The sequence below is a fragment of the Vicia villosa genome, linkage group LG7 (assembly GCF_029867415.1).
Source record: "Vicia villosa cultivar HV-30 ecotype Madison, WI linkage group LG7, Vvil1.0, whole genome shotgun sequence".
In the NCBI taxonomy this organism is placed as follows: Eukaryota; Viridiplantae; Streptophyta; class Magnoliopsida; order Fabales; family Fabaceae; genus Vicia; species Vicia villosa.
Window position 1 is genome coordinate 90,189,169 of NC_081186.1, and position 16,725 is coordinate 90,205,893.

At 32.6% G+C, this 16,725-nt stretch overlaps 1 protein-coding gene across 2 annotated transcripts; it reads right to left on the reverse strand.

The window, feature by feature from the left end:
• Positions 1 to 815: 815 nt before the first annotated feature.
• On the reverse strand, positions 816 to 12,521 carry LOC131617791 (probable terpene synthase 2). Of its 2 annotated transcripts, XM_058889045.1 has the most exons (7): positions 12,359 to 12,521; positions 11,003 to 11,282; positions 10,492 to 10,864; positions 10,182 to 10,400; positions 9,843 to 9,975; positions 1,284 to 1,532; positions 816 to 1,188 (listed from the first exon to the last, which is right to left on the reverse strand). In XM_058889045.1, the coding sequence occupies exons 1-7, from the start codon at positions 12,473 to 12,475 to the stop codon at positions 895 to 897; spliced, it is 1,665 nt and encodes a 554-aa protein (XP_058745028.1). In that variant the 5' UTR covers positions 12,476 to 12,521; the 3' UTR covers positions 816 to 894. The 2 variants fall into 2 exon arrangements, with proteins under 2 accessions (XP_058745028.1, XP_058745027.1); XM_058889044.1 differs by lacking the exon at positions 10,182 to 10,400.
• Positions 12,522 to 16,725: the final 4,204 nt, after the last annotated feature.

The window sequence follows — 16,725 nt, forward strand, 5'->3', positions numbered from 1 at the left end:
ATGTAGCTGAATTTTGCTTTTCTCCATACCGAATCAGATGCATTTTTTCAGGGTTGTGCAAGTTGTTGTTAACTGAATTTGCATTTTTTCAGGGTTGTGCAAGTTGTTGTTAACTGAATTTGCATTTTTTCCGGAGTGTACTTCTGAAACCTAAAAAAATGGGTGTTTTTAGAAATGCATCTCCGAGAACACCCCCATTTAATGTTTTCGGAGATGCATTTTCGAATTCAGGGAAAATCTAAAAAAAAAAATTATTTCAGAAATGCATTTTCGAAGTAGGGATATTTTTGAATTTTTGCTTGAATGTTAGGGTGGTCTACAAAGAAATTCTCTATAATTTTGATATTTAATTGGTATATATATGTTGTTTTTTTTAATAAACAATGATGTATTCTGAGTACAAAATGTATAACAAATTATGGTATATGTTTTGTTATTGTCGATGGATTGCTCATGATTACCATCTTGTTTAATAAATTATGGATTGTAATAATTTTCACATAATATTATTTTTTTGGTTGTCATTTATCAATAGTCATAATTTTTGTCTGTGTTGGAGTTTTTGTGATATGTCTTTATATTGTAATTTTATTTTCTCTATATATGCTGATTTTTTCCAAACAAAAATAAATTTAAATGTGAAATTATTTTAATATCTACATACATTAGTGAAGAGTTTGAAAATGCTTAAGCTAACAAAAAAATAGTATTAATAATTTTAAAATGTAACAATAAATATTAAATTGAAACATCAATTCATAATAAAACTTTAGAAGTACACTACAATATGTTTACAACTTTAAACAAACTTTTATTTCAACAAAGCAACCATAACACATGATGTGCTTTCTTTATTCAAGTAGACATATAATGCATAAAAACTAAAGTCAACCTTCAAATTGGTACTGGATCTACAAGCAATAACTTAATGAATGTTTTCATTTCTCCTTCAGGATGTGTGAAGTTATCTTTATCTTTATAAACAACATCCATAAAACGTGAGAGGTTTAAAATACGTTTCAGAAAAGGCACTGGAACTTGAGTCGGAATAAGACATTCTTTATTCATATCTTTCCAAGCCCCAACAATTCTCTTTCGACCTTCTTGAATTGCAACATCCCTTGAAACGTTATATTTCTTCATATAGCATTCCAAGAATGAGGAAATATGATCTCTTTTCTGTTCAAACTATATTCAACCAATAGTATATAATGTATATGTTTAAGTTGTATGAATTAAAACATTTATGTTTAATAGAAAATTATTCAAAATTTTGTATATACCTCGTTGGACACAATATCGTCCATTAGTCTTCCAATGACAATAGATGCATTAACAATTGTTGGTTCATTTGCTACCCACTTCAAGATGTCCTCTGTGACTATTTCTCCCATTCCCATGAAACAAGTTGTTACCATAAACACATAACCTGATGATTCTATTGAGAGTCGAATATACTCCTCTAATGTTGGTTTATAATTATTGTTTAACCATCTAGCCTCTGTCATATAAGCTTGAACGTATTTCTTTAACTGCCACAAGAATGTAATATATAAGTATCTTGTTGTCATTTACAAAATAAGTGCATTGTTATCTTGACACTAAATGTTACACTAAATACTTACACCCAAACATTATTCCCGTATTGAATAGTGTCCTTTTTAAAAAAAAATTATATATTTTTTTAATAGACAAAGATATCATTAAAGGGAGTATAAGTGATACTCCAAACCACTACAAACAAAACGGAAAAACTCTACTTCCTAAAACAAAGGAGAGGTTGAGTATTCCAATAATAGAAATTACAAAAGTCGGCCTTTTTACTAAAACTATATAACCACTTCCACGACCTCCAAACGATTGCCGACACACAATCCTCGAAATTAAAGACCTCATTCTTGAAGACGATAGCGTTACGAGTAAGCCAAATAGACCAACACGTCGATATCCAAATAACCGCTATAATGTTCCTTTTAAAAACACAAGTCACCTTCTCGCAAAAGTTGAGGAAATCCACAAATTCATCCAAAGAAAGGCATTCCACTATACCCACCCACACATAAATTTTCTTCCAAATATTCTCAGAGTAAGTGCAAGACCGAAATAAGTGCGTAATGGTTCCATTTCCGTAGCGCAAAAAATGCAACATAAGTCTCTATGATCCGAGAGTATTCCCCGTTTGAACAATTGATCTTTGGTCGGAATTCTATTTAGCAAAAGTCTCCACCCAAAAATAAGCAAACTAGGAGGAGCTTTAATACTCCATAGTTTGTTTAACGGTTTTAATAACACATTCGGGACAGTAGATTCTCTTCTTTCATTCATAAAATTCACATAGGATTTGACACTAAAAACACCTTTTGTATTATGCCGCCAGACGAAGGAATCCGAAGAATTCTGCATCAGTTGGGCCTGCTGCAAACAACAGACAAATTCTGCTAACAGGCCCGTATCAGTGGCAGCATCTTGTTGCGGAATTTTATCCAACTGCCAACACCAATCCGTTCCGTCCCAAGTCCCCGCTTCAGCCACACTATAACCTTTATTACACGCCATCTCGAATAGTTCAGGAAAAGCCTCTTTCAGCGGCTGATTGTAAAGCCAGAAAGAATGCCAAAAAGCTGTTCCAGAACCATCTCCCACCTTGCTATTGACGGTGTTTGCAAAACCATTCCCCTTAGTCGTAAAATCATAATAAACATTTACAATATCCCTCCACCATATCGAATCGTTACGATGCACTATCGAACTACCGCCAACCATAACTTTTAGACCTATATTCCCATAACGATGAATAAGAACTTTCCTCCATATTGCATTTTGATCCGTCATAACCCTCCATTTTCATTTACTCAAGAGCGGCGTATTCATCACCTCAACGTCTTTCACACCTAGGCCTCCTCTTTCTCTTAAGTTGCAAATGTTATTCCAATTTACCCAATGAATCGTTCTTCTGTTCTCACAACCCTTCCACAAATAATGACTTTGAATACTCTGAATCCCTTGAATCACTTTACTTGGTACCTTGTAAAAAGATAAGGTATATATTGGAATGGCGTTTAGAACCAAATTGATCATCACAACTCTACCCTCCATAGATAGATGTTTGCCCCTCCACCCCGCCAACCTCTTCATTAAATAGTTGATCAACTCCTTCCACGTGGATATCTTTCTAGGACTATCTCCTACTTTCACACCCAAGAATTTGAATGGAAGGTTTCCTATGTTACAAGATAAAAAAGTCAACGCCGCATTCAGAAATAAATCTCCAACATGAATTCCATAGAGATTACTCTTATTAAAATTAATCTTCAATCCGGACATCAATTCAAACCCTCTTAACATAGCTTTCATGCTCCAAAGGTTATCATTACTCCCATCCGCCACCATAATCGTATCGTCCGCGAAATGCAACAAGTTCACTTCCTCTTCATCATTTAACTTAAATCCTGGAAGTCCCCATCCTCCACTGCTTTATTCATGAAGCGAGTTAAAGCTTCCGTTACTAAAACGAACAAAAATGGAGAAATAGGATCTCCTTGGGGAAGACCCATATTCACCACAAAATCCTTAGAAGTACTTCTGTTAATTATAACCGGCATCGTACTAGAAAAAACAATTCCTTCCATCCATCTTATCCATCTTCCTCTGAATCCCATTCTTGAAAATAGATACCTCAAGAAGTTCCAACTCACACAATCATATGCTTTTTCAAAATCCACTTTCAAGATGACGCAACTTCTCTTTTCTCGTTTTGCCATGTCCAAAATCTCATTTATCATCAAGACCCCGTCCGCTATATTTCTCCCCGGAACAAAAACTGACTGGTTTTCTGACACAATGTTGCCAATAATCTTCTTAAGCCTTGTCGTGAGAAATTTTGATAACAGCTTATGTAATCTACGAACAAGGCATATTGGCCTATATTCGTGTAAGGCTTGTGGGTTTTTCACCTTGGGAATAAGAGTAAGGAACGAGGACGTACATGCTTTAGTGAGCTTTGCCTTCTCATGAAAATCTTCAACGGATCTAATCACATCCCCTTTTATCTCCATCCAATTTTGTTTGAAAAATTCAAAGGAGTACCCATCCGGCACCGCACTTTTATTGCCATCACAAGACCACACCGCCTCCTTTACCTCCTCCTCCGAAAAAGATCTCTAAAGCCAAGTCCTATCTGTAACGCCCGTAAATGTGTTTTTCTGTTTAATTGTGATGTTTGTGGTATTTTCCTAAATTTTACCGTTTTGATTCGTGTCAGTCGGTAATAGTTCGGTATAGTAGATTATTATTTAATCGATGATTTTTACGTTTTCGGTAGTAGAAATATATGTGACGTATTACTTTGCGTTTTGGGGGTTTTCGGAGCAATTAAGTTTAGACCGTAAAATAGATATTTTAGTTAGATATTTTTATGGATGAATAGGAAGTAGGGGGAAGAAAGAAAAGAGATAAGAGAGAATAGAAAGAGAGAAAACTAGAAAAAGAAGAAAAGAAAGAAATAGAGAGAAAAGTGAGAAGAGAAAGAGGAGAAAAACAAAGAGAAAGAGAAGAAGAGATTTTTGTGAGAAGATCAAACCAAAGCTAGAATCAAGGTTAACCAAGGTAAGGGGGTGAATCTAATTTATCTTGAATGTATAATTCTTATAGTTTTGTTCTTGTTCTTGTTCTTGTTCTTGTCCTTGTTCATTTTCTATGCTTGACCAACAATGGTGGATTGTGAGTTTTGTGAGTTTTGAGGTTATAAACATGATTTTGTGATGTGTATGTGTAGTATGATGATAGATATCTTCATTGATCATGTTTGTTTTTCATTTCTCCATGTTTTATTGCTTATGAAGAAATATAGGTCAAAGGTGTTATGTGATGATCCAACCATGTGTTAATCATGGATTAGGTGTATATATATCATGTTTGTGTTGTATTGGTGTTGGGATGAAAGGTTTAAATGGGTTTTGAATGGTTTAGAGGGAGCTGAGACGGACTGTTGCAGAACTGGTTTTTCTAGGTTTTCGCAGGTCCGCTAAGCGGCCATGGGTCCGCTAAGCGGAGGTTCTTTTGCAGAACAGTTTCTGTGAGGGTCCGCTAAGCGGAGCTTCTGCATTTTAGACTATAAATTTCTGTCTGTGTCCGCTAAGCGGAGCTCAAGCAGACAGTGTAAGATGTAGTTTTTCCAAACTTCGTTTTGTTGTATCTTTTGAACCGTAGGTCGTTTCTACGCGCCGTTTGAAGTGTTATGGAAATCCTTGAGTATGTTTTATGATAAAGAAGAGTGTGTTGGTGGTTGTATGAGTTTTCATAAATATATTTTGTGAAATAATATTTACTAATCAGGTGTGTTTTGACGGTAAATGTGTGTTATGTGATTATGAAAGCCTGAGTGGTGTTTATGATGTATCCGTTTGGATTAATATAACCGGTGTGATGTGGATATGTAACCGAGTTATATTATTGTTGTTGTCATTATGTAATCGAGTCGTTTGTGTGCACATCATAACATTTCAATACGTTAATGGCGGAATGCTGTTAACAGGTGGCCCGTGTGGCATTGGTTACCAGTGGGAGCTTAATGCTCGGTAACTGTACATTAGCCTGAGTGGAAAGAGATCATCAGTGGGGGCTAAATGCTCGATGACGGTTTGTCGTAGCTTACTGCTCGACAACGATGTACTTTCCTGAGTAAATGAAGTCCCAGCATAATGCTCGGCAAGGTGTATTTGTCATAATGACAAGGAGGAGTTTACTCCAGATTTGGATACCACATGCATATGCATAGTCGAGTCTCATTCATCACCATCTGTCTTTACCATTATGTTCTCACTCATTTATCGCATTGTTCATACATTGATTGTGGTTGATTTAGTGGATTACTTTGTTGTATGATTCTTGATGATACTTGTTGGCATTACTATATTTATCATGTTTTTTCATTATAAATTATATTCTCGCCCTTCTGCTTTAATGTTACCTACTCGTGGGTAATATGCAGGTGATCCGCAAGTATAGGTGCTCTTTTAGTAGTCGTCCGTTTTGGTGTCGTCTGCTCGTGATAAGTAACACCTAGGGGGGATTGAACACTTATTTTGTAGATGATGCTTATAGGGTCCTTTTGATGTATATTTGATCCTTTGGATGTATTCATATTATGTGTTTTGGATACCTTATCATACGTTGTATTTTGGAGGAAATACTGTGGATATTCTGTTTACCGACATATATGATATTGTCAAGTGTTTATGAGAATCTTTCCTCTTTGATTATTTGTGTTACGCATCTTTTACGAGTATGTTATTGCTTAGTGGTGTGGTTCCTTAAGTGTAATACCCTAATTGTTTATGTGAATTTAATTTTATACTCTGATATTTGTACCTAAAATTTTGGGTAGAATGGGGTGTTACACTATCCATCTCATTAAGGGTTTTAAAGTTAATCCCTTCCGGAAGTGGTCTCGAATTATTGCTCCCCTTAAAGAAATTTTCAAAATAAGTTTTGATCTCCTCCTTAACCCCTCCACTCTCCCAAATTCACCTTCTAACGACGTGATCGCATTCCTTCTATTCCTCTCCTTGATCTCATTATGATAGAAACAAGTATTTTTATCACCTTCCATCAACCAAAGTTGTCTTGACTTCAATCTAATCATACCATCTTACAAGTTCAAATGATTCCACAAATCTCATGTGTCTTCTACTCTTCCTTTCACCATGTCATCAATATCTTTTCCATAATTCTCTATCAACATTCTATCCCATTCATTAATTTTATTAACTTGATCATCAATTTTCAAGTCAATCCACCCAAACATAGAATGATTCCACTCTCTAATTCGATCTTTTAGCAGTTTAAGCTTTTCATACAACACAAAATCACCTCTCCCAACGACCTTTATTTTACTCCACTCCTCTTTTAGAAAAGGTATAAAACCCTCATGTTTAAACCACATGTTATTGAATCTAAACGGTTTGGACCCCCAATCAACCTTCCCCGAGTTCAAACGAATCGGGCAATGGTCGGAAATGTCTCTTTTACACACCTTTTGATCAATAACATTTCATTCTTCAATCAACCTAGTAGATAGCAAAAATCTATCTAGCCTACTCATAGCCTTACCATTGCCCTTAAACCAAGTATATCTTCCTCCTACGCACGAGACGTCAATCACTTCCATATCTTTCATAAACTCTTTGAAAGCTTCCATGTTTTTTCTACTGTATGTCTCCCCAACACCTAACTGTACCTCTCTGCATCACATTTCATTAAAATCCCTCCCAAACACCATTCTTAATTCATGCTTTTTATTCTTCTCTCAATTAACTTCCTCCACATTAATCTCCTTTCATTAACATTATAAGAAGCATAAATGTTAACAAAGTTATAAGTTCTGCCCTTCCATCCAATGTTTATTCCCACAACGCACGAGTCTCTAAAGCTGAAGTTGAGGATTAGAGAATTCTTCTTCCATAAGATGACCATTCCTCCTGAAGCACCGTTTGAGTTACTCGCAGTCCATTCGACTTCTTTGTTTCCCCAGAAAGACCAAGCATACTGATCCTCAAAAAGAGGAATGTTGGTTTCCTGTAAGAAACACAATTCTATATTCTCCGATTGAATCAAATGGCTAACTCTCATTCTCTTTGAAACAACACCTCCTCCTATAATACTAAAAGAGAGGATATTCATGGGACAGTTGAATTATCCGCCCTCTTTTTTATCAATCCTTCTTTATCCCTTCCTTCCATTGCCTCCACAATCTTAATACAATCACTCTTGTTCTCTTTACTAGTAATACCTAATTTGGAAATAGCCTCCTAGATTTTCTTCCCCACTTCCGAATTAGAATTGCTAAGTAATCTCCTATTGCACCTCATAACTTCCGAATCAGATAAAGAGTTACAAGATGAAAACGTAGCGCTTGGGATGCTGTCACTCTCCTTGATCCGTTCTGCGGCATCTCCCTTTGGCAAGTTTCCGGAACAGAAACGCATGGCTGAAGCTTTCTCCTCTCTTATCTTGGCTGCTTCCGCACATAGTAAGAAGGATTATTAATTATCTTTTTCCCCAAATCTGCTAATTGTTTAAATTTCCTTCTTTTGGGCTTTTTTAAAATAACTTTTCTGAATGCCTCATCAAAAGATAACTGGTTTTTTGTATTGCTTGGCCCAATACCACTCTTTGGTTCTCCTCCGGGCCCACCATACTTACTTTACTCGAAAACTCTTGCAAACTAAAGTCTATTTCCAGAACCACACTTCCTTCTACAAGCGAGGCGGCCTCTTCTACTGTGAGGTCACATCCTTGTGTGACTCTAGGCAAAAAGGGAGAAGGACAAGAAACAAGTAAAACACATTTTGCCATTAGACCATGTGCAATGGGTCTGTTGAGTTTGAACTCAACATGCAAAATCTCCTCCAATGGGTGTTGAGAGAAGTGTTGAGTGTGTGTTGGAAGAGAGAGGTGTTGAGAAAACTCAACACAATTGAGGCTGACGCAGGGGACACGTGGCAGCAGATGAATGGTTGAGTGAAAATTAAAAATAAAATTTAAATAAGAATATGAAAATAAAAAGTGGTGGGGTAGGGTGTTGAGTGAAAAACCATTGGAGAGAGTAAAAGTTAAATGAGTGTTGAGTTATTAGGTGGAAGAAAGAGAAAATGATATGGAGTGTTGGGAGTTGAAAAAGTGGATGTTAAGTGTTGAAACCATTGTACATGGTCTTATAATCTCTGTAACAACAGGAGCTTTTTTAGATGAAAGTCCCTTTTGAACAGACCCTCTGCCAAAACCACAAGTCATTGTCGTCTCATGAGCCATCTGACACGTCTCCATCTCCTTTCTAATATCATTAATGTTGCTGCACTCAGCTACTACCTCGAAATCTTCTCCCCTATCATCTTCTCCTTCCTCCTCAGTCCTCCCCGAAGCTAACTACCGGACTGAAACAAGAGCTTGAAGATATGCTTCATCATCTTCCTTCCTTCTAGCCGTTCGGATTAAAAAGTATTTATTGTTTAAAAATCACTTTATATCACAAATATAAATATAATAATATATCATTAACCAATTTTTACATTATATTATCCACAAAAATACATGTAATTAACCACTTATTTTATTTATAATTTATTAATCACTCATAAAAATACATAATATTAACCACCTTCTATCACTAAATAATAAAAGAATCACTATTCACACTCTATTACTCAACTTTATTTTACTACATAAGATATGTCTCAAAACTTATTAACCAAATTAATAATTGTATTAACCAACTTTATCACATTTAACTAGAGTTGATTTAATACATAAGATTATTTTTTGATGTCACGACATTCAATAATTAAATTATAAACTAGATTAATTAACTTTTAACGCTCAATTAATCAATTTTATTTTATTACTTAATACTACTTTTTTATGTCAGAATATATATTAACCAAAATATGAATTATATTAATTAAATTTTTATATACTATTTACCAAAATTGTTTTAGAGGAAAAGTTAGAAAAAAGTCAATAAAATAGTTACTCATCACATTTGTGAACGGTAAATAAGGTAAATAAGGTGTAGGTGTAAAATTGAGTGTCAAAATAATATTATTCAAAAATAATATCTAATTATCTTTATATTTTGAGGTACAAATCTAACAGTATTAATTATTAATATATTTTAATAAAATATTATTATAAACGTTTTTTTTATGGAAAATGATAAGAGATCACCTTTTATCCATTTTTTAGATGTCAATATTAAACATACCCTACTTAATGGCAACTTATTTAACCTATACTTTTTAGAACATATTAAAACAAAATAATTAGAAAAGGAGAAGAATACATACTTCTTTCACATGATAGTTTAAAGCAAATACTTTTCCTCTCATCTTCATTTCATGCTCAAGTTCTTCGTAAAGATCTAAAATTATTCCATAGAGAAACTTCATATAAGCTGGAAGATTATCCAAGCAGTTCCACCTGAAAATCACTTTAATTAAAAAATTGATGATACATCCACTCTACTCACAGTTATAAGTATTAAAGTCCTGGTTATTATTATAAAAATTTAATTATATTTGAAATATTTAATACTTTTTAATATTTCGTGCATATGAAATTTCAGTATTAACTCAGAGGAAATAAAAAAAAAAAGAAATTTTAACCGAGATGAAACTCTAACGGACCTTTCAATTGCTTTAGTAAAAAGTTCTAATTCATTCATTGTTCCGTATGCATCATAAGTATCATCAATAGTTGTCATTGTGATGATTATCTTCATCATAGTTTTTCTTATTGTAGAATATTGAGATTCAAAATAGATCGTCAAAGCCCAAAAACAACTTTCTATCAATCTATCTCTTGCATACGGTAGTTTATTATGCACATCCAACTCATTCCACCATCTATAAAAACAAAAACAAAAAAGTATATAATAATCACAATTACAATATTTTTGTTCCTAGTTAGAAAGGAGTGTATGATTGACTTTCTTACTTGCAAACAATGCCAAATTCCTTTTGATGTAGGGTTTGTAGCATGTTGAAATCTAATTTTGCCAAAAGAAGTAAATTTTCAATATGCAAAGGATCTTGCTCATATATGGAAATGAATCTTCTTGCCTCAAGCCTAGGCAGGTTCTTATGAATAGTCTGCCTTAAGCTGTATTTGACTTGTGTGGCATGAGGATGGCTTGATTGATTGGCAATGGACTCAAGATGAGTTGTTGTAAAAGCCAAAGCCTCTTCCAAAATGTCCTCTCCATGAATCATCAAATGAGTGGCTTCATATAAGCTTAACATTCCCTCAACATCTTTGATGAGTGTTTCACTAAAACTTCCTTTGTCATCCTTGTATTTATTGAACACATCTAATAAGGCAAGAAATAAAAATTTAGAAGAGGGACATGATTTAATGCAATTTATTAATAGGAAGACATCATAATGAATTGAAGACTAATTTATTTTTTAAAAAAAAAAACATCGTAAATAAGTTGAGGATATAATACTTGGGGAAACATAAAGTCCTTGTTGCCTCAACAATCTAAACAGCACAGCAAGAGAGTAAAGATTGTCTTCAAAAATTATTTCTCCATTTTCAACAGAGTTTCTGTGAATATATTGCAAATTTTCTTCAATCTCTTTTTCAAAGTAATAGCTAACACCCAAGCGGCATATGGAATCAATCAAGTGAACTTTTTGGAAGGGCTTCTCACTCTTTGCAACAAGCATCTTTCTCACATCATATTTTAAAGTTTCAATTTGTGTCTCAATCTTTTGATCTAATTCCTGCAAGATATTGAACAAACACTTACTCAAGTAATCAAAATATACATGCACCTAAAGTGCATCTAATATCTCTTCAAATATATAGTACATTTAATAAATTAATAGAAAATATTCAAAATTTTTAAAAAAATGTTAGCAAACTTTTACAAAAATATAGTATTAAATATATTTTTGGTCCATATAAATATTTTAAATTTGACTTTTAGTCCATACAAAAATTTATATTTTAGTTTTTATAAAATAATTTTTGGCACGGCGTTTTAGTCTATTTTACATGGACTAAAACTACATGCATAAATAATTTTTTAGAGACTTAAACATGAAATTTTTTATAAGAACTAAAATTCAAATTTAGTAATTTTGTAAGGACAAAAACTATATTTAACCCCAAAAATATATTCATGTTTTCAATATAAAAACATGATTAAATATGTAATAATATTATATACCTTAAAGATGTCATATAAATACATGATATGTATTTTATATGTAATTGACAAAATTACCATTGTAAACAATTATATTTAAAATATTAAATTAATATTACTTTTTTTGGTACTTTGAAATAATAATGTTTTTTAAAATACTATAATTTTGATAAATTAGTAATTATTTGCTAAACTTTTATTATAAAAATATAATATGGTTAATAGTAGTTTATCCCCTGTAATATGAGCGTGTTTCGGTTTACCCCTCACGGTTGATAAAGTCAGGTTTTGACAACAGTTTTTTTTAAAAAACCGTTGCCAAAAGTTAGGGAGGGGGCAAAAGTAAAATTCGCTAACATTACATGGGTGAATTACTATTAACCCAATATAATACGATAAGTTTTGGAATTAGTTGAATATATTTTTTTGTGTCATCAATTAAGACTTCATACGACACAATTATGATTTTAATTAAAAGATATTTTTAATTATTATTATAATTTCAAAATAACTGTATCTTTCCAATATCAATGTTTCTTTCAAATAATTTTTTTATAATACAAAGTAACATCTTTTACAGATCTAAAGTTTCATGGCATGCATCACAATCATAAAAGGCACCAAGTGGCAACAAATAATTTTACTTACCATAGATTCAGAAGCATATTGAAGGAAATAATTTCCCCAAATACTAGGTTGAAAATCTGCAACATTTCTATGCAAGTCATATTTGGCATCACGATTGAAGCATTGATCAACAGGCATACTTAAATTTGAGTATCACTTTCTCCTTTCCTTCTATTAATGAATACTTATAGTGAAAGGTTGAGTTGGGAAACAGATCTATGTATAGATATTTATATCGAAAAACTTTGATGAATATTAAATTAGTACACACCGCCAGGTTCTCACACTAATGTTTTTAAAACATTCTTTGACAAAATATCCTTTCACCGTCTTATAATAAATATTATTTATTCTACTTCTGATATTTTGGTCATTCTTTGTTGAATTACTTCTGATGAATATAATTTTTTTTTTTAAAGAATGACCAAATTTTTTATTAAGATGTAAGCGGACGATCAACGAGCCCCTAAGACTAATCAAACTGTTTGGTTTATTAAGACCAATTAATTTACAGGTACTGAATTTAAGTGATAAATAGAAATTAGAATTTAAGCGGTTCGACAGGCACTAGCCGATCGTCAAAGCTTGGGTGTGGATTTTTTTGTTCACGTCTATTGGACTTGTTATGTATGTTTATGGATATTTATGGATTATGTTTTGAATTATTGTTATGGATCCGTTGAGTTTCAGCCGTTATAAATATGTATCACTTGAATGTTTATTGTCAAAATTTTCATAACTTTAGAGCTGAAGACAGAGAGAACGGATTGAGAATACTAGGGGTTATCTTACCGTGACAAGATTAAATTTCTAAGAGTTGTTCTTGAAATTGGGAAATCCTTTAAGATATCTAAGAGGGATTAGAAAACACGTCTAAAAATATTGGGATTGTGTGATTCATATATAAAAAGTTGTTTTTGGCGAAGACTATTTATTTTGATTGCCATTCTTCTTTATCGACACACATTATTATTTTTTGAGTGTTTGATCTCTGAATAACAAGTGCTTTTAATTGTTCTACAAGTTTTTATCAACAAGTTGGAGTCCACTGTGTGGCAAAGGGGCATTATTTACAAGTGAACATTATGGGTAAAATAGAAAATCAAGACGTTTTCTAGAGACAACAATTTTGGATTGCGGAGAATGAAGATACTAATAATTTAAACCCAAGAGAAGTGTATTGAAGCAAATGGTGAGACATCGATGTCTGCACGCCTAATAAAAGTAGGGAAGACCAAGGTGATGTATATGACTAAGTATTTTTCTCACATGTTGTATTTGGAACAAAAATTCTACTCATTTTGAATAATAGAAAACATATTCATAGTGAAATAGTTGATAAAGTTTTGAAAAATTATTGACGATCTTGAGAATATTGAGAAGAAGTTTAAACATGGAAAAGACTATATATTATTTTTTATCTCATTACATATATCATTTTTTACTACATTACGGATACTCTTTTTTATGGTAAGGAGAAACTATTATGATGGATGAAGTCCATATGGTTCAGAGAGATCCAAAGAATTTTTACAGGTGAAAGATTTAAAGATTCGCGATCCTGATAAAGGCTTGAGTGTTTGAAGATAAATACGTGAGCGTAGAGAGATGTCCAAATCAAAGAGGTTTGGAAAGTCAAGGTTAAAATATTTTTTTATCATAAACCCAATAGCTTTAAGAGGGATTGTCCTTAGAGGATGGACATTGGAGATTATGTTCATAATCTAATTGCCTTAAAAATGACTGTTATAAGTGTGTTGGTACATTAGTTGTATTGAGTTTGAAGATTGAATAGGATTGAATCACGGACTTATGATGCTCTTATAACATGTGTCCAAGAAAATAATATTTTTAAGACTTTAAAGTTGAATCAAGGTTGAGGTGTTCTCCTTGGTGACAATAAGTCTTGCAAGATTCATGGTATTTGTACGATCATACTTAAAATGTTTGATGATCGTGAATTTCCTCTCCACATCATGAGGTGTGTCTTAGATCTCAGACGAAATTTGTTACCCCTTAACATGTTTGATGATCTAGGCTATTGAATTAGAGCTCCCCTTGGGGTGTTGAAGATTTTGAATGGTGAGGTGATCATATATAAAGGGTCTAAAATGTATGATTTATATATTTTAGAAGGATCCAATATTGTTAGTCAATCATCATCAGCTAGTGAATACTTTCATGACAAGAACAAGTTGTGGAATTAGAGATTAAGGCATGATGGATTCATGTAAGTTGTTTCATAGCACTTTAGTGAGTTTCGCTGAAGACGAGGGATGAAAATGCATATGACTGTTGAGTTGTCATTAAGTTTTTGAGGTAAGGTTGTGCTAAAGCAGCTTACTTGGTTGACAAATGTTCATTTACAAGAATAAACTTCCAAATATTTAAGGAGTTTGGGTAGGAATACTGTAACATAGTCTATTTAGAAGTTCCTTATGACTTTGGTTATTGATCAAATCCATCCAATTCAACTTGATGATAAATTTACGGTTTGTGTCTTCAATGACTATCATAGAGGTAGGAAGAGTTATGAGTTGTTTGAAGTGAAATATGGAGGATCAAATTATGGCATATATGACTCAATTTTAGACGGGGATTCATATTTTGGATACCAGGAGTAGTAGGGGAATAAAAGTAGTGGTATCTAATTATCATTTGAATCGTAATAAAGTAACAAGAGAAATCGTACCATCTCAAAGGGACAGTTATGCAGGCATTGGTTGTTATGCTTTGAATGTGACTGAATGGTTACAAAACTAAGAAATAAGGAACTTCATGGAGGCATTCAAAAAGCATGTGGAGTAAAAAAATGATTGTAAAACCGTAATTGTGGGCGTATTAGACTACTAAAGCAAGAAAAGGTGGTCGAAACCAATTGAATGCAAGAGGCAAATAAAGGTTCAAGTCCCTCCTATTTTTTAAAATTTTAAAATTTTTTTAATTACCCTTTAACTTTTAAATTTTTGAAATTTTTTTTCCAGAATGTTTATAATACTGTAAAATATTTATTTATCAAATTTAAGAATTTTTAAAAATGATAAGGATTAAATATTAATTTTTAAAATTTTAAAAGATAGTGATAAAAGTAATGAAAATATTGACTTAGAAATCAAATTTTGAGTTCCTTTATTTTCAAATAAATTTTTATAATATTCTAAACATGTCTGTAAAATAATCCTTCAAAAATGCACATTGATTTAACAGCAGAGTCTAAAACTACGTGCATAATAATTTTGTAGGGACCAAAATATGTCATTTTTCATACGGATCAAAAGTAAAATTTTGTAACTTTATAAGACCAAAAACATATTTAACCCTATATTTTAATACCTTACGTGATGAAGAGAAAGAAAATAAATTTTGTGATTGCAGAAACCATAATTCAATCTTGAAGTCTATGAAGACGACATAGCGCAGAGTAAAGTTCGTGTTGGAGCCGATGTGGCGGGTTTTTTTGTTGTTGCAATAGAGACGGTGTTACAACGAGTTTGAGTCTGGTGAGCGGTTCAATGTGTCAGAGTTAGGGTCCAATTTTCTCAGTTTGGGTGTATTGCACTTCTTTGTTTTAGTTTGTGGATCCGTTTGATTATGGGTTATGTTTTTGACTTGTTATGAATATGTTAAACTTCAGCAGTTATAATTATGTATCTCTTGCATGCTTGTTATCACAATCTTAAAAATTTTAGAGTTGAAGACAAAGAGAAAGTTTGAGAATCCTAGTCCTAATCTTAGACAACTATGGGGAAATTCACAAGAATGTGTTATTGGAATTTAGAAAATCCTTGGAGATATTTAAAGGCGATTGTAAAACACTTTTAAATACTTTGTAATTGTGTGATTTATATATATAGAGTTGGAGAGATTGTAAAACACTTGAGCCGAAAGTATAATTATTTTTAAAAAATTAAATTATTATTTTCTTATAACTTATTTGTAATTTCTTGTAACAATTCTTAGAAATTTTAGAAATGTATGTGATTCGGAGAGCTATATCTAATCCATTACCTATTTAAATAAATAATTATATAAATCACTTAATAAAAAATAATTTATTATTACGTTTTTTGTTTTTAATCAAGCTTTCATTAATAAGAACCAAAAGTTCTATCGAAAAGATTACAAAGAACGGGGCAACGCAAACAAAAACCCTGGAAGAAAATTACAAGCCAAATACAATCTAAGAGTAATACAAAAAAGGGTCATTTGTGAACTCAAAGAAATTATAATTGGTGCGAGTAATTTTACCGATGAAAGACCATCTCCACCAAAGTTCCTTAATACTCCAAACAATGTCGGAAACACTCCAACTATCATTACGGAAGATGATCCCATTTCTATGTTTCCAAATAGACCAACAAACCAATAACCACAACGATCCTTCCGTA